Here is a 20,875-nt window from a genome sequence, read left to right as displayed (position 1 = left end):
CTCCTGGAAGAACTATACTGAGCATCTAAATTTCTGCATTCAATTCTAAGAATCATTATTCAAAGCAGTCAATCTAAACCATACTTTCATTAAAAAAAAACAAACCAAACAAACTTCCTTTTCAAACTCATTTCTCATCAAGCCAGTGCCCCCACCTCTTCTCTTACTCACCTGTTCACATGTCCTTTTTTAAAAAAAAAGTCAAGACAATCTAAGATAAGATTTCTGAAAACTCTAGGAAAGTAATGCAAGATAACACATGTATTAAATAAATATTTGCTTGCTTATACAGCATTGAAAGTTAGCAACTGCATTTTACATTTCTGCTTTGCAGAACAAAGAATACTTTGCTATAACAAAACTTGTTACTTTCTTTCCATAACAAACCTTTTCTGTTTGGTATGCTGCTGCCATTCCTCCTCTCCAGTAGTTTCCCTGCTTCCATATCACACTTTTCAGGAACTAAGACCACACAGCATCTGTCCAGACTAACTTTGCAGTAGGTGGAAAGATTACAACACAACACATGCCTACCTACCTGCCAAAAAAAGTAAGCTCTTACATCCAGAAATAGATTGAGCAAAGCCATCCCTGCTCAGCACACTGAAGCCTGCATACTTGCATTTAGACTGGAGAGAAAATACTTGCCTGGACTGACTAAAACAAGAAAGACCACACTACAAGCTATCAAGGCCAATATAATATCAAACAGCATTCTAAAACTGTTGGCTAAATGTACAAAGCTAAAAGAGGTGCAGAGCAAAAATCATTCTACTCCTTTGGGTAGCCTTGGGAAGGGGGGAAAAAAAAAAAAAAAAAAAAAAAAAGAGGCCAACCAGAATAGAAGAAACAGAAGACTGTTTGGTACACTACTGTAGTAAGTATCCTGTCTCCAAATATTTAGCCAAGGACTTGAAGTCAGAATTCCTTAGGCCCTATAAATCAAAAGCCACATAACTCAGATGTAAAAAAAAAAAAAAAGTCTTTAAAGTAAAAGAAAACCCTCTCATTTCTGTTTCACTTGTCAGGTAAAGGGACAAAGGTTAAACAAATATCTTCCAGATACTTCAGTGGTAGAAGTAGTAGAGCCTTCCACTAGGTACTCAACAGCCAGTATCTAAAGGTACTTTATATACTTTAAATACAGCCCACCTCATAACAAAGTAGTACCACGCTCAGTGTCTACTCCTTGAGAGATAAATTAGAAAGGTTGTGAAACCTGTGCAACAGCAGGTTTTTGTCTTCAAGGACCAGTAGAGGTACTTTTTTTTAGTAATTTTCATCAAACCACAGCTCTACTTTGTCTTTCACCTTTTTAACTGTCCTCCAAAAAAGCACTTCTCATCAAAAAGAATTTATAGTGTGACCTGCCTATTGGGAAAAGATCCTTACCATTTTGCCTATTTATGCCACTGTATTAGGTTTTTTGCAGCCTTAGGGCACAACACAATATCCTTCTTTCTTCAAAGACAAGGTTTCAATATGGCTACCAGGATTGCAGTTTAAGGAGGCTGCATAATTTTTCTTCCAGTTTACATAGGACCCTTGGGAATAAGTTGGCAGAATTGTTTGGTAGTTTGCCTGCATATATTTCCAGCTCTGCCTTTGCCTGTAAGTCAGATTTTTGTCAAAAACTAAACCTGAAGTAGTGCTAGTTGGAAGCCTCCATGAAAATCTGAAATATACAGCAAACTTCAACACAAGACTAAAGATTTCTACAACAGTTAGATTATGGTTTTCTAAATTTAAATAAGTAGTTCCCTGGGAACACCACAGAACAGTAGCATAGCACTAATACAAATTCACCCAGGTTTTGTCTTATTTCCAAAGCTAAACTGCACATGGAACAGTAAACCTTTCACCTAGACAGTACAGTTATACTGAGCCACAGCAGAGCACAGATTCGTGGAATTACCATCTGTAAGCATGTAGTTTGCAACTTTTAATAGACCTTTTATATCAGCAGTTCTACACCAACTTCTACAACTGCAGGTAATCAGCATCACTGCTGCATGAAAATGTGCACACATATTTGGCAATCTATCCTACTTTCCTGCCATTCATCTGTAAAAGTGACTAAATGCAAATTCACAAAACTCCCTGTAACAGCAGCCACAGAAGTGAGGGTAGAGGAATAGCAAGAATTTGTTGTTTTAGAGGAAGGAGCTAGGGAAAGTGAGGATTTTGAAAAAAAGACTTATTTAAACAAACTAACAAAAAAACCTTTGGATATTAAGCACTGTCTTCATACAAATATTTGCTGACTTTACAGAAAAGATCTTTGAATCACAGACTGAAAACAAGTGGCAAATAACTGTCATTTGGTTGTTGAACAGAAGAACAAAGTTATGAATTTGCTTTGGTATTCGTCTCCCGGAATTCAGAGCTGCTTGGCTCCAATTTCCATCTGCAAAATGAATAATTTCCATTTTAGGAGACCAACTTGCAGGAGGTCAGAGCAATCTGGCTATACTTGATTACACATCATAGCTGGTTACAAGCTGAAGGAGCTGCTTGTGCCAGTCCCTGCACAAAATAAAATCTAAGTTCATCAAAGCAAGTGCATTAGAGCTTCCTCAGCTGGGGCAAAAGTTGCACTGAACTTTACTACTGAGATTCAGCTATTACTGGAGAATTTTATATCTACTTCTAGCAGTTTTAGCTCAAGTGTTGGATGAAGTTATAAATTAAATAATCCCATATCACAGTAATGTAGAGTCAGGACTTTGGCTTCACGCAGTCGAAGACTTCTCTGTCTCCAAATTGAGTGGCCTGTACAACTCAACGTATGTTTGCCAACTAGCAAGTGCAGAATATCCACAGTCCTTTGAAAGAACTCAGGAAAAAAAGGATTACTGATTTATGGCACTTGGTGGAAGAACAAGTTGTTACAACTACGGGCATAATATATGACTGAATTATGACTATACAAAAAATTCTGAATTCTTTCATTGTATGTGGGACATATTTTGAAATCACAGGTCAAACTCAATGCAAAAATGAAGAGTACAAAGTTAAAGCTTGCCAATTTGAACATTCTTCTAAAAAAAAAAATAAATAAAAATACTGCTGACATTCACTTGAATTCCCAAGCTCAAAAAGAATGCTGTAGAAGTTTACTGCAAAGATTCAGAGACAATTAAAGCTGAAATTTTAACTCTTTCTTTTATGGCTGAAGAGCACTATTAACAACCTAAGCACCTGTACTATTCATACAGTAACTCTAGCAGCTGTAAACTCTAGTAAAAACAGTATGAAGACATGGTGATATTACAGGTTTATTACATCACTACAATACATCTAGGTTCTACAGCCTTCATATTTGATCCTTAACACAAGAGATACCACAACAGTCAATAAACTATATGGCATGAAAACATTTCCTCCTAATAGCTGCAAAGATACTCAAGATGTTAAGAACTATTAACCATAGAATGTAACTTACACTTGAAGTAGGAGGGGAGGAAAATATATACACTTACACCATAACCATCACAACAGCCTGTTTTAAAAATACACTACCACTCTTCAGGATAGAATCAAAAAGTTCTTTAAGTGAAACAGATCAAAGAGTTTGACATCTCCAAATGCTTCTAAAGCTAAGTAAACAATCAAAATCACTATGAGTTTGCTCTAATCTATAACCCCCTGATACCTGCTGATAAGGGATATCTATTTCCATTGCAAAAATGTAACTTTTCTTGACTATAGCTGCTTGTAACTATAGCATCTTCTGCACGAGTATTTCAGTGAGCTTTACTTCATATTGCAGCTCCTACAGCTTTTACCGTAACCAGTCCAATCTGACCTTTTCCACTCATTCAGTGAGATGCAGCACTTCCCTTTGATTCGTGCTTTTCTGGACATTACATGTGACAGAGACACCTGATGACAAGTCAAATCCTCCAGGTTAAACAAGCATCAGAACACACAATTCAAATCCAAGATAGCAAAGTAGCCAGAACCACCGGCTCAACTACAGAAACACATGCCTTGATGGCTAAAGAGAGGATTTTCTCAGCATGACAGACCAACCCATTTAGCCAGTAGCTTGTGGCCCTATTGTAATTTTCAGTTTAGACACTGTGCCAGGTGTAATTTTCAAATTAGTTGCTGCTCTCATCCCCTCCACTCACCCAAAGAAAGTGGGGCAGACACATTACCTTCGCCTAGTTATTCCAGCAGACCACCATCACTCTGCTACTCATCGTGTATTAGCATAGTCCTGTAAGCAAGAACTTCCCTCCACTCTGCATTCTCTGCTCAACTGGCAACAGTATTGTTCTTGTATGAATACAGTGTTTCAAGCAAGGAGGGAATCGTACTCTCCCCATGCCCAACTTCCTCTAGGTAGTAGAACTTCTTAAAAGAGAAACTCATGGAACTGTACGATGTCATATGGGTCTCATGAATCACAGACAAAGATAAGCACAGAAGTAATAAAAAGTTAGTGATGTCACTCCTACTTAAGTGACACTCCTCAGTTTTACAGCCTATGATGCATGAGCTCAACTGCCAAACATCTGAAGCCAGATTTAAACCATATTTGTTTTAGAAATTGAAGGTTTTGACCTAAAGTTTAATACCCAAGTAATATTTGCAGTTTAAGCTGCAATAAAGCAGTCCAAATCAGTTGATTGAGGCTGTTACTTAAGTTCTGCATAAGCACCCTCCAAGTATTAATAGAATGCAAAGCATGTTACCAAATACATTATCAGCAAAACATGACAAAGCAAAATGAAGAGGGGAAAAAAACCCCAAGAAAATTCTCACATATTTAAGTCATTTATCTTGGCAATAGAAAGTAATATTAGGTAATTACAGAGAACAAATGAGAAGTGCTCAAAATCCTAGAAGAAATTAAGAGAAAGCCTTCCAAATGCAGTCATGAGATTTTCTGTCTTGAAAACACTAAGTACTTGTGCAGGTAAGCAAACAGCTGCTCAGATACTAAGTCCTTGGAGGATCTCCAAAAAGGGGGAAGTTACACATCAGCTCTTCAAGTCATATCTCTGAGTAGTTGATGATGAATGATGTCACTGAAGAAACTATGGCTCTGATGCCAGTGCTCCTTAACAGAAAGTTACATTTAAGTGCTCTTTGGTTTTTCACTTTGAATCCCCATAGCTTGCATGCCTTCAACTTTTACTAATGCTTTTTAATTTATATGTTGTTTAAAACAACAGAAAAAAAACCCCCTCAAATTTTAAAAAAAATCAAATTAAAAAAAAAACAAACACGTACAAACCAACTTAAAAGCAAAATGTCTTTAACAAGAATATTATCATGCAAGCTTTTCCATGCCACAGCTTTTGTGGTTTTATGTTTTAATCCAGCATATGCACCTGACATGGCAGGTCACTTACTCTAAAAAAGGATGCCAAACCGCTAATAGCATCAACAGCTTTTAAAATCCACCATCTTATTAATCACACATTTTGCTTTAGTAGGCTTTTCTGGCTTTTGTAAAGTTTTTATAGGTCAAACTGAAGCTGACACCCAACAGTTGATCTTCTCTCAGGAACTGCTCCATATACATCCAGAAAAACTCCCATTTCCATGTTCCCTATGCCATAGAACCTACTAATGATCATGCTTCAGAAAGCTATGGTAACTTGTTCACCAGTACACTGATTCTCACACAAGTAGGCTTTTTGCAGAAAAAATTCTAAAAATATTTATTTGCAGCAGTCAAGTCCTAACAGCCACTTGAGCTTTCAAATGCTATTGTTATAGTTACAATCAACACTTTTCTACTGTATTATAGAGTACAGCAATCTCTTCAACTGCTGAGAAAACAATCGAGACAGAGCTCCCCACCCCCACATCTTACATGGCTAACTGATAAAACATAAAATATATAATGTATCTTCTGGCATTCACACCAAGTTGTTCTGTATTTTCCTTAAAAATAGTAGTTTTAAAATCACCGCTGCTATATTTACGTACAGCTATAGGTAAAACTTGGTTTATACAGTAACTTCATAAGCCTTCTTCAGAGTCATATTTGATAGATGAGGCCAAAGCCCACCTTCAGTATTTTACAAGTATTTTAGAAGTGTTAAGCACAAGAGCCACTAGATCTGTTAGGTTACTCTTTTACAGAGGTGGAGGAAAGCTGCTTCTCTTCCTAAGCCTACCAATACCCAATAAGCACTGCACCATCCAAGTGCTAGTATTCAGTACCACTGTTACACATATCCAGGCATAGCTATAGGGACACACAAGTGCCAAGCATTTTGCTGGGCTGTCTGCAAGCAAGCAGAAAATGAGTGACCAGAAAGCCATGCCCAGAGAAATTCATCCACAAAAAGCCACTGCCAGTCCGTGTTAGCACAGCTCACCCTCTCTGCTCTGCTACACTCAGAAGCTGAGAAAGTGACATTACACAAAAATTCTTCTTTCAGAGGTAACACACTTTACTTTCATTTTCTACTGAGTAGGAGACAAAGTACAGACTCCTCATGAAAAAAAATCTTTATTGTTAGGACTTAAAATAATTCAACTTGCTACAGTAATTGAACACAGTAAAAGTGGTAGCAAATTGTGAAATTTGGCAAGCTTTCTAAAGACATTGTTTTATACAATTTCATAGAAATGAGACTGTGCCTTAATAACAAGAGTCCAAATTTGGCCCACAGACATAATGCTGTCACCGTAACTTTCACTTTTCACTTCGACTAAAACCTAAGGTCAATAATTTTTGCCCAAATTTGCAGCAAGTTCAGAACCTAAAGCACCAGGTTTAAAAGCATTTTCAAATAACAGGTTAACAAAACAAGCTTAAAAGCACTGACTTCTCATAACTAGCTAAAAAATAATTTAATGATGCAACGACAATAAGCAGTGTTACTTATATTGTATAGAACACAGGGAAGGTAATAAAAATTCAAATTGATTGAGGAGATAATACAAGTAGTTTTGGATTGTTTCATTGTTGGGATGGGGAGGCACTCTTTTGGAAAACTAATTGATTTCATTAAGATTATTCATTTAATTAAGCCTACTTATTCAAGTATAATTGCATATATTTGTGAACATACTACAAAAACAGTACTTTTGTTAAAACTTGGGACAGCCCCAGGAAACTGAAATTCATGTGAAAATATATATATTTCAGATCCACAACACAGGCCAAGACTCGCACATAATTCTCTGATGTACAGGAAACCTCAAATACTCAAGTATGTATACAGAAAACTCTGGATACTCTTCTAGCTTCACTGTCAGTATGGCAAAACAGAAACTGCAAAACTAAATAAATAATCACCCCAGAACTAAAACTTGCATAGTAATCACCACTGGCTGGCTTACTAGTCACATTAAAGCAAGCTGTCATAGTTTGAACTCAAGAGCCTGAAGTACAATCGTAACATAGGAAAATAAATCAAAGGATATTTCAGACTGATTTAAAAATAAAAGATAAAAAAACATCAGTGAGATAGAAGGTTTTAGGGGCTAGAACCATTTCCAACAACCACAGCTTACAGATAATTTAGTATCAAAATAGATGGTTATGTGCCAGTTACAGACCAAATGTAAATATTCAGAAATTAAGGTAGTATAGGAACTATTTACTTGCAGTCTTGAAGACAAACCTAAGTTTGTGTGCAGCCCCAAAGTGAGGCTACATGTAGTGGTTAAGATTTTCTCAGGGGTTTCACCCTCTTCATAAAGCCAACTCCACTCTTCACTCTGTTTAACAGACCTTTAGAAGCCATTAGTCTAACAAATATATTGTTAATTGTTATTGTTAAGTGCTAACACAGGCATAAATGGGAAACAGTCTTGTTCAAAAACTTCATCATATTGCTCTAATTTTGGTTTTGTGAGAGAGCCATCAAAAGATTCAGTGTTTCCAGGATAAGTACAGAGGCTGATTCAGTGAGCTCAAAAAACAACTAAAACAGAAAAGCTGGGTACCAGGTCTTGCCAAAAAAAAAAAAAAAAAATAATCCAACAATGCTTCCCCCATACCCTCAAGTACCCTGACCATCTTTTGCCTACTTGTTTTATCTTACAGTTTTGAAACTACTAGAAAGGAAACAGCTGAGGAATGCTGCCACTCTTATGCCATGCTTTCCATTGACTGTCATTTCAAGAATGCATATAGGAAAGTAAAGGAGCTTGGAATGTCACCACCCATCCAGCAGCACTAGAAGCTGCCCAGCTTATGGATGGCTCCACTGCCTTGCAGCTGAACTCCAGTCTGCATTTCACCATTGCCCAGATCAATGAAGAAAAATATATTGTTGAGCACTGATATAATATTTGTTAGGCAAATGTCCTCATATGCTGCATGTCTTACATGTTATAAACTATATTTATATTACAATACAGCAGTAAAGATATCATTTACAATTTATTGGTTGCAAGAATTCCAGAAAAGGTATACTCCTGCTACAGTTGTCCAAAACTACCACCACGTTCCTTTCAGAGCATATTAGTTGGTCTAAATCCAACTCATCTGAATATATCCCTGGATAAAATTTCAGTATTTGCCAGAATATGTGCATGTTCCTCAATTTCACATGGTGTGAGTCCAGCCTTTGGAGACACAATCACACAGAGAGAGGTTATCAATTATTGGGCTCTCAAGTTTTGAGAAGATTGCAGCAAGTGTCTAACTAGGCTAAGTAATAACTTTGAGAGAGTGAGAGTATGAGGAAAACGATAAATAAAGAACTGGACAGGACCCTGTCAAATTATCTGTTCCAACTAAAATTTAATATATATTCTTAAACCTGGAATACAGGTCCCTCAGAAGACTTAAGTGGTATCTCTACTAGTGATTTATACAGACTGCTTCTTGTCTCCTAGCCTCAGATTTAGCTAACGAACTGAAATTCAGTAATTTGGTAAAAAATAGCATTATTGCTACTACAAAGTTAATATCAAAAAGGCCTTGACTCAACCATGTTCCCATTAGTTTGATTCTTACATAAAAGAGCACATCTCATCTACTCTTACAAGGTGCTTTTTGATGACTTATCATGAAAATGTGTTCTAAAAATACCAAAACCAGACCAGAACATGTAGAAAATCATAGACAAAGCTCTACTATAAAAGCAGCAATAATGCTACGGTAAAATTCATATCTATAGACCAGCAGAAACTGTCCCTGAACATTAGCTTCAGTAAACACCAAAGCCCTACCAGCTGAATTCATCCTTACACTGGAATGTAGAACTCTTCCCCCATGACTAGCAAGTTTAAGAATTCTGTCAGTTATGCTGACATGGAAACTGGCTTTAAATACTTTAATAATTTCTATATGCTAGAATTCACTTGGGTTATTCTATCTGTGTACAAGAAATATCCATAGCAATGAGAAGAAAACATAGAAATCCCAGGTTCAGACTTGACAGACCACTCAGAAATAATACACTTAAAAAGGTGAAGAGATGGTTATTTGTTTCTTTTATAAAACACCAAAAAGAACACAATTCTTTTGAATGCATTTAAGATTTTCACTATTATACTTACAGTATATTATGAAAAATCACACCTTTTTTTTCCTCCTCTTCTTACCTCCATTTCAAAGAGAAAAAAAAAAAAATCTTACATGGCAAAATCAGTAGAAAGTTAACAAGTATTTATTGTACAGTCTGAACCTAGCTACTGTAACTACAGAGAGAAAGATCCATGGCCCACACAAGAACCAACTCCTATTACAAAAGGGATTTTAAACAAATATGCCTCTGTAGTCTAATCACCAAGTGAAGGCAATATTACCATTATTTCAGGACTCTTTTTCTCTGTGCTTTGTTGCACAGACAGAAAACTTAAAAAAAAAAAGCCAGGATAAAATAATACAAGGTTAGCAAATTTCTCCAAAATTCTCAGTTGTAGAACATCTACAATGAGAGCGTTAGGAGATTTGGTGATTGCAAGGTTGCTTGCCCTCCAAAAGAGTACAACTTTACTAGGATAGCTCTGAGCTATTTCCATACCTTCCTTACCCTTGGTTGTTGGGGTGCTGCTGCTATGATGCAAACACCTTACAAATTTAAGACTGTAACAACCTGTTCTTTGCTCTTACGACTTGACATGCTGTGGCCCCAGCTCAAACACATGACCCGTGTTATCATTCATCAAAAAGGATCCCAACAGTATGACTTAATGCCCTCTTCTCAAGTTTTAAGGCAAATGGATCCAGTGCTGGTAGATTTTATGTACCTTTGGTATCACTCGGTGTTTGAAAGGGTGTTGTAACAAGGACAGTTGATGCCAACTGTAACAATGCTCATTACTATATCAAGTACTAAGAATATGCCAACAGAAGTCCTGACAGAACTTTTCAAGGAAATATTAAGACAGCAACACCTGTCCTTACTCAGTTAGAAAAGGGAAGATTTCAGTGAAACACATAACACCTTAATTACTACCAAAGGATCAATGCAGCAGAGTCCTACAACAATGGCATCAAATCAAAACTTGTACTTAACACTGCAGACTGCTCTGCCTGCAAACTGATATGTAGCTATGTAAATGTTGGTAAAACACTCTGACCTTCATATTCAGCTTAGTAGTTGAAGAATTGCAGAAAACCACTATTTGATACAGAGAGACAGACTTTTAAGGAATATTGCTTAAGTAAACTGTACTTGTCCCAGACGAAAAGAGAGCACATGAATCCTTCATCAAGGAGCAGGGGCCTTCACCAGTAACACTCCCTACAGGTACTCGATGATCCCCACACATAAACAGACAAGACAATTTCCCTTATCTTAGCTCCAAAGCAGTACCCTCCCTAGGAAGGAGTAAGATCAGGACATATTCTTTTCATGCTATGTAGTGGAATTAGGCTGCAGCACTCACCTTCTCACCAGAGAGAATGAGGCCAAAAACCAGGTTACTATCTCCTAAGTCTGAGCAGCCTCAAAGAATAAAGGCAGTCAAAAAGCAGACTGCATAAATTGTCATACCTAAGCACAGCCTAATCTCAGCCACTTTATCAGGAGAGTGCAGGTACTCCACAGTGCACATCCCATACTCCCAGTGGAGCAGCGTGCACAGGAAATCCAGGCTTCCAGGAAACTGGCCACATCGTGGTCCCTCCCTACTACACACAGCCTTCCCATGTGCTGCCCAGAAAGGGAGGGCTCCTCTTTCCTGTACAAAGCTCTACATAACTTCTAGATAAACTACTTTCAGCCACCTAAGCAATAAATTCCACTCAGAGCTAGTGAAACAAGTCCTCTTTCATGGAAGCCAGGGAAAGCAGAAGAGAGTCTAAACTCTGAGGAAGGATAGGTGTTAAGCTTTCAGGATGACAGAACTGAACATCGCTTTGAAGAAATACGTCTGCCCTCGAAGGGACCAGGTTTTATTGAAAATATTATATTATCTCTTCTTAACATTATTTCAGAATATGACACTTTTACCCCCCACACACTGCAGAAACTAATACCCTGCAAGGTCACAACTCACCTTTGGGCTTCTTTTTTGTCTCAAGTTCCCGTTACATTCAATTGTTAAGGAGATTACAAAAGCTGCACTTATCTTTAAGTTAGATCTCATCCTACATGACAACTGTCTGCCAATGCAACACTGAAAACCAACTTCTAGTAAAGTAATGCATTGTAAACATTGACATCTGATTGTAAATTTAAGGTCTAATCTAAAAGTAAGTTTTCTGATCTTCCAGACACATGCACACAATATAAATGCAGGTTATGCAGCAGAGTACATATTATCCTGCTGCAATATCCTACATTGCACATATCTCTGAGACAGAAAAATGGTACACACAGTTTGGTCCTTTGTGCTAAAGGCCTAATCTGAGAACTTGTGCTAGAACAAGTTCTTAAAGTAAGTGACATTTGACACCATTACATACAGGAATAATAATAATCACATAATGACAAGTTTTTCCCCTTCTGCAAGATCTCAAAAAAATTTAATTGACCTATCCTCAGATACGATGCACTCAAGTCCCCTCATTTATGCACATGCAAATATAAATCAAAATTACTCATTGGCAGTGTCAGGACATGAAGCAGGTACCTACAAATATAATCCCCCCCTTCCACAACTGAGTTACCAAGTCAACTGTAATTTTTTCTTTCCCATATGCAGAAAGAGAAACAATTCCACATAAAGCTTTCTGATGGTGATGGCATTCTACCCCATTGATAAAGGAAAAGCTTAGCTAATGGCTTTAGTAAAAGCTTGATGCTCCACTAAAGACCAGATCTGAAGTCTATCAGAATCTCAGGATTAATGGTACTTCCCTCTCAGCACTTCCAACTACCTGGGCCATGGAAAAGAAAACACAGCTGAAGTCTCTTCCTATAACTGCCATATGCATCAGGAAAATCAGAAGCTAAACAGCATATTAAATATTTAACTCTATTGCTATTTCAGACACATGCATTTGCCCTCCATAACTGCAAAAAAAAAAATTGATAGAAGCAAAAAAAAAAGACACAACCCAAAGAGGTACAATCATTTTCTCTTTGCTATGATAAATTTATTCCTGTGAAGCAGTAACATCTACATGGGATCTGACAGATGACACAAAACAAAAAAACCAACCAACCAAAAACTCACAAAGCAACAGCAAACCATAGCGGTCTGAAACACAACAACATGGACTTTGACACAACTGACATCAGTCAGTCAAAACTGTGAGGAAGAATGACAAGCTTCTGAAGTTTCCTTTGAGAACAGACACAGCTTTGTTCATGCCGCAGCCAAATCTGATTAAATGAATCCATGTTGTAGACTGCATCATGTTTGACTTGCACCTTTCATATGGCATACTAGAGGAAAATAAGATTTATTGATAATAATGAAGTGAAACCATTCAGAGTTGGTTATAGGCAGGGATTTGTTATATGCCTTTTTTTTAAATAGCAACAGGCAACATTCATTTATGGGACTGCCTCAAGAGGATTATAACTTTACAAGCGATCTTCTTATTTGCTTTCAATATCATAAAAGCAGAAAAGACCCTTTGGTATCACTAAAGGGGGGGTGGGAGAGTAAGAATTTTAGAAGTGATGTAAATCTTTGCCTCTGTTCCCTTCAACTTTTACCTTCCAAATGGCAAGCTGACTACAGGTAAAAAGGAGAGAATAAGTGCAGAATTATCCTGATGAAAGCTTTGTTGTATATAGTATCAAAGACATTTTGAAAATGCCATCTGGACTTCGTAAAGAGAGATAACACCATCTCTTATTCTAACAATAGAGTTCAGCCAAACGTCATCCTTTCCTACGAATCACTACCAATCACTGGAGTACAGTAACTTGCAGACCCAAGGATCTAACCAGTTAAGGTATGACTTCTAGTACAGAGCTCCCTGGAAGCATGAAGCAATCATAACTTGATTAGAGGAGGATAAATACATAAAACTCATACTGAAGTGACGGGCTAGCCTGCAGTCAGGTAACTGTGCTGTAGTAACATGCTGACAGGCTTAACCACAACACACATTCATTCTTCCAGTTCAGTTCACAACTGAAAGTAAACCAACACCCTTTACAGGGGAGCAAGTGACAACTCATACACAGGAAGCAGAGCAAAGAGTGATAGAAACTTTTATCTTCAGGAGGGGATAATTGCAGGGCAATTTATGTATTTCTAGAGTCTCACACCCTTGAAAAATCTATATGGAATGCAGAAAATAAACTAACCATCTCGTTTTTGGTTTATGCGAGAAAAGTGCTGCATAAAAACAATATCCTAACTACCTCACCTAATCATTTTGGGAAAATTTCTACTTGATCAACCTACACCTCATAATCACTAAAATTTTTTTTTTTTAAACTACTGAAGAACTTCTAAAATTAAGAATGAGAAGCTAGCCTGTCAAAGATAATTTCTTGCTTTCCAAATATTCAGTGAATCTAATATTGTGTGGAAGCTTTTGGCCTTCTAGAGAAAAAAAACTATTCAGGCAAACCCGCATTATCTCCGGATTGCCACAGTCTTTCCTTATTTGGCTAACGTTTTGAGATTCCAATCAGACTGCTATGAAGTTCAACATGCACAAAGCATCCATTTTGAGGAAACTCCATAGCCAGTTTCCCTTCCATTCCCCCCCTGCCCCAAGTGAAAGTTATCTCCCTCGGCACCAACCCCCTCCCACATACTCACAACCAGAACAAAGCGAGATGAATTGGGTTTTTTACTACTTTCCAACGGAAGAAAAATGTAAGAGCCCTGCTTCCCTTGAAGTTCAGCTTTCCCACTGCGGCGGGAGCCATCGGTAACGAAAACAAGCAGCCTCTTATTGATACGCGTTTCTATATAAGGAACAAAACACTGGTTCCCCATAGAAACCGGAGAGAAATAGATGATCCGTCTCTCCCCACTCCTGCTCGCACACACGAGCGGGGTTTAATCGGCTCAAGTGCTGCGGAACCGTGGAGACGGGGGACGCAGGGAACTGCTACCGGGATCCCAGGCAAGGGGCAGCGGGGAAAGCGAGTCCGCCTTCCTCACCTGCAATCACGCCCCCGCGCCGGGGAGCAGCTGCCCCCGACCCCGCAACCCCCTCAGGGCAGGGCCTGCTGCCCCCGGCCCTCCAAGGGAGGCGCTGCCAACAGGGGAAAGCGAGAGGGGTCAGCGGCACCTCCTCCCCGCCTGAGGAGAGGCCCAGCCGCCCCTTCCGACGCCCGGCCCGCGGGGAGGGGGTGCAGCCTCCCGCCCTTGCAGCCCCGCCGGCCCCGGGGCTCGGCTCCGGCCCCTCCGGCCTGTCCCAGCCCGACCCCGCCGCCGCCTCCCCGCCCCGACACCCCCCAGCGGAGGGAGCGCGGCCGCCTCCGGCCCCTTCCTCCTCCACCTCCGCCGAGGGAAACATTCAGCCGGCCTCGCCCCCCCCTTCCCCGCCCGCCTGACCCGGCCAGGCCCCCCTCGATCAGCCCCGCACCGACCTGGTGGAGCGCGGTCAGCCCGTCCACATTGGCGTAGTTGATGTCGGCGCCCCGCTCCAGCAACCGCAGCACCTCCTCAGTGTCCCCGCTGGAGCAGGCGGCCAGGAACACAGCGCCGTCGTCGAACTTCACCTTGGTCTTCTTGCGCTTGACCACGGGCGGCTCCAGGTCGGTCTCGGAGCCGATCCAGCGCTTCAGCTGCTCGTTCCGCTTCTGCTTGGCGTCCGCCATCTTCATGCCCCGCTCGCGCCAGCCCCCTCAGCCCCGGCCGCGCCGAGCGTACACTTTATACCGCCACTATCCCACAGCGCACCGCGGCCGCGCGCGCTCACCCGCCCAGCCGGAGGGCGCGGGGCGGGCGGGGACCGGAGGGGCGGGGCGGTGGCTGCTCGTTAGCATAACCTCGCGAGAGCTCCAGGGGGCGGGGCGCGTGCGCGAGCGGCGCGGGATGGGCGGTGCCGGAGTGGGAGTGGGAGAGGAGGTGGGAGTGGAGGTGGGGGAGTTGGTGGGATTGCGGCTGCGTCGGGCAGCTCAGGTGAAGATGCTGCCAGCCCTTGCGTGCGACCTCTCTGTCACCTGTAGCAACACCCGCGTTTCTGCCTGTAATGACAAACGGGGCACGTGCAGACACTTGGAGGGAAAAGAGGAAAGAAATGGGACAGCTCCTGAGGGTCCTTTGTTTTGAGAGGTTACACATGACTACGTCAGGCCGGCGTGACATACAAAAGCACCAGCTGCCATTTGCCCCTACACTTCCTTCCACATTTGCGCCTATCCTTTAGGGGGCCCACAGGGAAGCCGGAGAGAGACTCTTCATCGGGAACCATAGTGACAGCACAAGGAGTAATGGGTACAAACTGAAAGACGGGAAATTCAGACTAGATATGAGAAAGAAATTCTTTACTGCCACAGTGGTGAGACACTGGAACAGGTTGCCCAGGGAAGCTGTAGATGCCCCAACCCTGGTGGTGTTCAAGGCCAGGCTGGATAAGGCTTTGAGCAACCCAGTCTAGTGGGAGGTGATCCTGCACATGGAGGACTTGAGACTAGATAATCTTTAAGGTACATACATTCCTCAGCATTCTGTGATTCCGTGTGACAGTGAACAAAGCCTTGTGCTTATTGTCCATTTTGCCTAAAGTTCACTTCCTTGATGTGAAAACCTGGGGTAGCACAACATCCTTCCTCTTGGGAGAAAACAAGTGCAGCATTTGAAGATACAAAGACTAAAATTTTTTTGTTCAGAGTTGCAACTTCTAGGAACCAAGCTATTACAGATAATAAACTATTTTCCATGGTTTCTTTAGCTAAAGGCAATATGTATTTTGCTTTAAATGGAATAATCTTTTGGGATAAAATGTGGGGTTTATTTTCAACTAATTATAGGAAACAAAACATAGTTTGAGAGGGTCACCAAACCTCATGCACTTCAAATTTTGCATGATTTGCACTTTTCTAATTGTAATGTCTCCTTCTTATGGTGGGCGGTCTCACAGCCAACTCAGGGTTCTTATTTCCATTTTTATTGATAAAGATGTCAGCAGCATTTCACAAGAAGTAATAGCTGTAAGGTGCCTGCAGCAATGTGCCGTTCTTAATATCTTTCAGAACAGATTTCCATCGGAGATATTTGCATAGTATCTGTCAGATTTACTCATACAGCAGTGCATGAGATACATGCAATGACAATTTGCAGGCGCAATGTGATTGAGAACAAAAGACAACATCTGGTAGTCAAGATGAAAGATTTGCCAGAGAAAGATTTGCAGTTAAGTAGGTGGATGACTGATTACCTGGCACCTAATTTATACCTTCCTATTGACAGCCTGTGTGACTATCCAGGGTACATTTTAGGTTCCTGGATTTGAAAATATGGCTGACTCTTCAGAGTGCACTTCAAAAGCAGTCTTTGAGTTTTTATTACTCACACAAGTGATTCAGTTGTGCTTTGGTGTAGTGCTGGTACCATCAGCCCTGTATGGATAGTTACCATGTGGGAGCTTGGCTGGATCACCTGACTCATGTCTAAGGAGGGGATTTGCATGGGCTCCAGCCGCCTGCTGTGGTCTTGTCCTCATGGGCAAACTTCCTTGGGGACAGACTCTCCATCCATTTCCTAAGGACCTGAAAACTATAAGCCAGAAAAAAGTAAAGCAAGATAAAAGCTGCATTCTCCTTCCCTGGATGTCTCTGATATTGTACGACTACCCTCCTCTCCAACATGCTGCTTCTATCTCTCTCAGTTGACTGTCTGACAATTTGACTCTTCAAGAAACCATATAGCTGCAGAATGTAATACACTGATTTAAGCAAGCAATATTTAAGTCAGTTCTTTATTAGCAACAAAGTAGTTCTAGGCAAATTGATAGACTCCAGTCTCCTCTTCTTGATTTAAATTTTCCTGCTCAGCATTTTCTTTCTGGTCATGGATCCCCCTTTAACTTTCTCTTCTTGGCCTCTTAGTGAAATGCAGAGGTTTTACAGTTCAGTTCTGCTCTTAAGTATCACGCAGTCTGGTTTTAAAGATCAGATCTAATACTTTCCTTTTATTCCTTTTTCCAGGGCATTTTTCACTGATTCATCTACAGCTTTTTCAGAAAATCTCAGCAAATATGTTTCCATACACTGCAGCTATTTGTATGTTCCACATTCTTGACTTTATTTTTCCTTGACTTTTAAATTTTTTCGGGTTGCACCTCATGGTTGGATGTTATGTTTGAGGCTTTTTGCAGACTCTACAGACAACATATAATTCAGCTGTACAGCCAGCTGAAATTCAGATATTCCATGTATGTAGAATATATATGTCGTTCTGAGATAGCTGTGTGCTCTGGAGAAAATTATATGGGGCTCTTAAATCTAGCAAAGCATATGGTCTTCCTTAAGCAAAAAGTAGAGCTGTCATTCATGTAAACTAGTTAATCTCTGCAGTTCATATTTTCTGTATTCAACAAAATTGAAAAAAGTAAGAAAAAATAATAAAATTATTATTACTAATAACAACAACTTTTTTTAATTTTTGTATTTTTATTTTTCCTATGTCATATCTCTCATAAAAGTTTGTAACTTCAATAGCAAAGGCCTATGGGCCGTATTCTTTACCTCATCCTACCATTCTAATGTCATTCAATTTCACTGTAAAATCAGTGTAGCTGAGAGGAGATGAGACTGTCTACAGATTCTAATTCAGTACTAATTGAGATAAACATATGTAACTACCAGTAATAATTGCTGTAGAAATCTAATATTCTTTTCCAATTATCTACGTAAGCATGGAGGGTGAAATTCATCTGTGCAGAGGGCTAAAGCAAACTCTCTTTGAAGGCCATATTGAAAGTGAGTATAAAATTGATTCTGAAAGAGTCACTACTACTGCAAGAGAATACCACAAGAGTGAATTAGATGACTGCATAAGTGTGCATGTGTGTTTACAATAATCACAGTATGCTAAAAGGAGACACAACCATTTGAGCTACCTGATGTGCCCAACTTAAGGACACAGTAAGTAGATCTATTTTTATTGGGCTGTTTTGATGCTACCAGACTACCCAACACACTAGATGTGCTCTTAAATCCTTTGTTTGTATGTATATACATAGCACTAAAGCTGATTGAATATGTAATTTTTCACATGCAAATACTAAGATTGAATTCAGTAGGACTACTTTCATCTAGAGGTAACCATGTAAACATCTGCAGAGATAACATCAATGTGGGTATGTATTTCCAGTTAATTAAATGTCAGGCTTCAAGTGATCAATACAATGATTTAGCAATGAGATTCTTATCAGTGTGCTCTCTGGTTTTCCATTTTTTCTCAAAAGTGTTACAACCATTGTTCAAAGCTATTTCCCATAGGCTTTTAGACCACAGAACTATGCAGATGAAGCTTTTGCACTACCCAAAGTAGTCAGCTTTTGAGATGTAGAATTTTTGTTCTGACCTCCAACATGATAATTATTGTCTTGTCTTTCATTTTGAACAGCATTAGACACAGTGTAGCTTCTAAAAATTTTGTCCTAACATTTTTCTCTCCCCGTTGAAGAAAAACTAATATATCACAGTTAATTTCATCAAACCCAGCTCTGGTAAAAAAAGGGTAATTTGAAAGGATAGTGACAAATATTGTATATATATTGACACAAAACTTTCTATCTGATAAATCTAACAGAATTTTTAAATAATCATGGATGGTAAAAGGAGAGATAGGATAAGAAAATATAAAAATCTTTTTTCACATGAAAAGGCCATGGCAGAGATACTTATCATAAGAATAAGGCATTTCTTTCATTGTTTCACTCGATAGTCTTTTCTATCTTTAAATCTGGTGTATTCTCTATTCTTATTGTGTGACACACCTACAAAAGTAACAGTGAAAACTCTGGTAGATACATTCCTTATAAAAAGAAAAAAAAAGACTATGCACAAATTGCTATCAAAATTTTCAAGTAAACTATGTACGAAGCAGATTTCTTGCTCTTTGATTTTGTCAGTTCTGAGTAAGATTCTTACACAGAAACCCCACATTTCAAAGTGAGTTACTTTTTGATGCTGCATAATCCTGAGTCACCAAAACCAAAACTAACACTACCATAGCAACCAGAGCACAGATTTATAAACTGTGCAGTTCAGAATCAGATTTACAATGGTGTATTCTACCAGCATCTTCTATGAGCTTTACACAGATTGGTATCTCTCTGTTCCTGAATGGCAATGCAAGATAACATTTAAACTTTAGTCACCTAGAGATGCTCTCACGTATTTCTGTGTGTACCCATCTCTCTCTATACTCGCTCAGTTAGACATATGTTCAGTGGACAATTTCAACAGTACATAGGTTAAGCTAAAAATAATTGTCTTGGCTAGTAAAAAGTATATCCTTCAGAAATAGGAAAATATACTTTTTTATAACATTGACTTTATAAAACCACTCCTACTTTTAATTAAGTTTTGTCTAGTCACTTCATGAAAAAAAAAAGAACTGGGCCATATGTTGTGTAACAGAAATATGTATGCTCTGTTTCTCTTCAGTATTTGCAGTACTGGGAATACTGCATGTGTGTGGATGTAGACAGAGTGTCAAACACTCTGCCATGACAGTTGTCCATTTTGGCCTCTTGGTCTTGAGAACAAGGATCTTTGCTTTATTTTGCTGTCCAAAAGGCCATGCAATCCTACAGTAGCTTTTATGAACCTTTGCTCAGCATTTCTGAGGTTAAAATGTTTCTTTCCCACTTTTGTGTGTGTCTTGAGTCAAGGAGTTTACTGTTGAAACACACGATTTAAATGCTGAGGGGAAATGGAATGACCTGTCCCTCTGAAATGCATGCAAGATGTTCCCTGTGAGCTGCATTCTGAACATATCACAGCTGAGAAATATACTTCCAGGGCTGCAGGAAGATGTTTTGGACAAATAGAAATGAAAGACATCCTGTTCTAGATTCTCACTCACAATGCATATATACATACACTCAAGGGTTATTGACAGCCATGACACTTAGATTTCTGCCTTTCTGCTACCAGAAGGTAATATGAATTTCCTTTTTAAGTATTTTTGGGGTATATAAATATGTTATTTCTCTAAATTAAAAATACTAAAATTTCTATGTGGCTGAACAGTTGGCTTGGCTTGGATTTTGGGCATCTAGGAGTATGCCCTGCTGCTCGTGGTGCCTACAGGCTCTATTTTTGTGAGCCAGCAGAGCATATGGCATAACTGTGCTCTCACATCATGATTAGTCTTAGCAATGCAGTAACATAGTGACACACCTATATCACCGCAAAAATAATGTCATCCTTTAGTCTATTCAGCCATTACAGTGAAAACCAAGTAGTTTCTTAAGAAAGAGAATTGGCTGTTAAAGTACAGCAATGCTTATTATAAGAATATTCATAAAGAGCTGTGTCTCTGAATACAACAGAAACAAGCAACTGAAAGCAGTTTCCTTGCTCAGAAATCACTTTTTTTCTAGTAGTTCAGTGTCCTAATA

General features: G+C 39.4%; 1 protein-coding gene across 8 annotated transcripts in view; it reads right to left on the bottom strand.

Moving 5' to 3' along the window:
* PPP1R12A (protein phosphatase 1 regulatory subunit 12A) overlaps positions 1 to 15,293 on the bottom strand; it is a 111,549-nt gene extending 96,256 nt beyond the window's left edge. For 3 of the 8 annotated variants that reach the window (XM_064655587.1, XM_064655591.1, XM_064655586.1), the window contains exon 1: positions 14,886 to 15,230. In XM_064655587.1, the coding sequence (XP_064511657.1) occupies positions 14,886 to 15,122 (237 nt within the window). In that variant the 5' untranslated portion in view covers positions 15,123 to 15,230. Of the gene's footprint in view, positions 1 to 14,885 lie in introns of all 8 variants that reach the window. The other 5 variants (XM_064655592.1, XM_064655589.1, XM_064655593.1 and 2 more) reach the window with 3 other exon arrangements.
* Positions 15,294 to 20,875: the final 5,582 nt, after the last annotated feature.

The sequence above is a fragment of the Pseudopipra pipra genome, chromosome 5 (genome assembly GCF_036250125.1).
Source record: "Pseudopipra pipra isolate bDixPip1 chromosome 5, bDixPip1.hap1, whole genome shotgun sequence".
NCBI classification, from domain to species: domain Eukaryota; kingdom Metazoa; phylum Chordata; class Aves; order Passeriformes; family Pipridae; genus Pseudopipra; species Pseudopipra pipra.
This window is presented reverse-complemented; position numbering and strand designations above follow the sequence as displayed.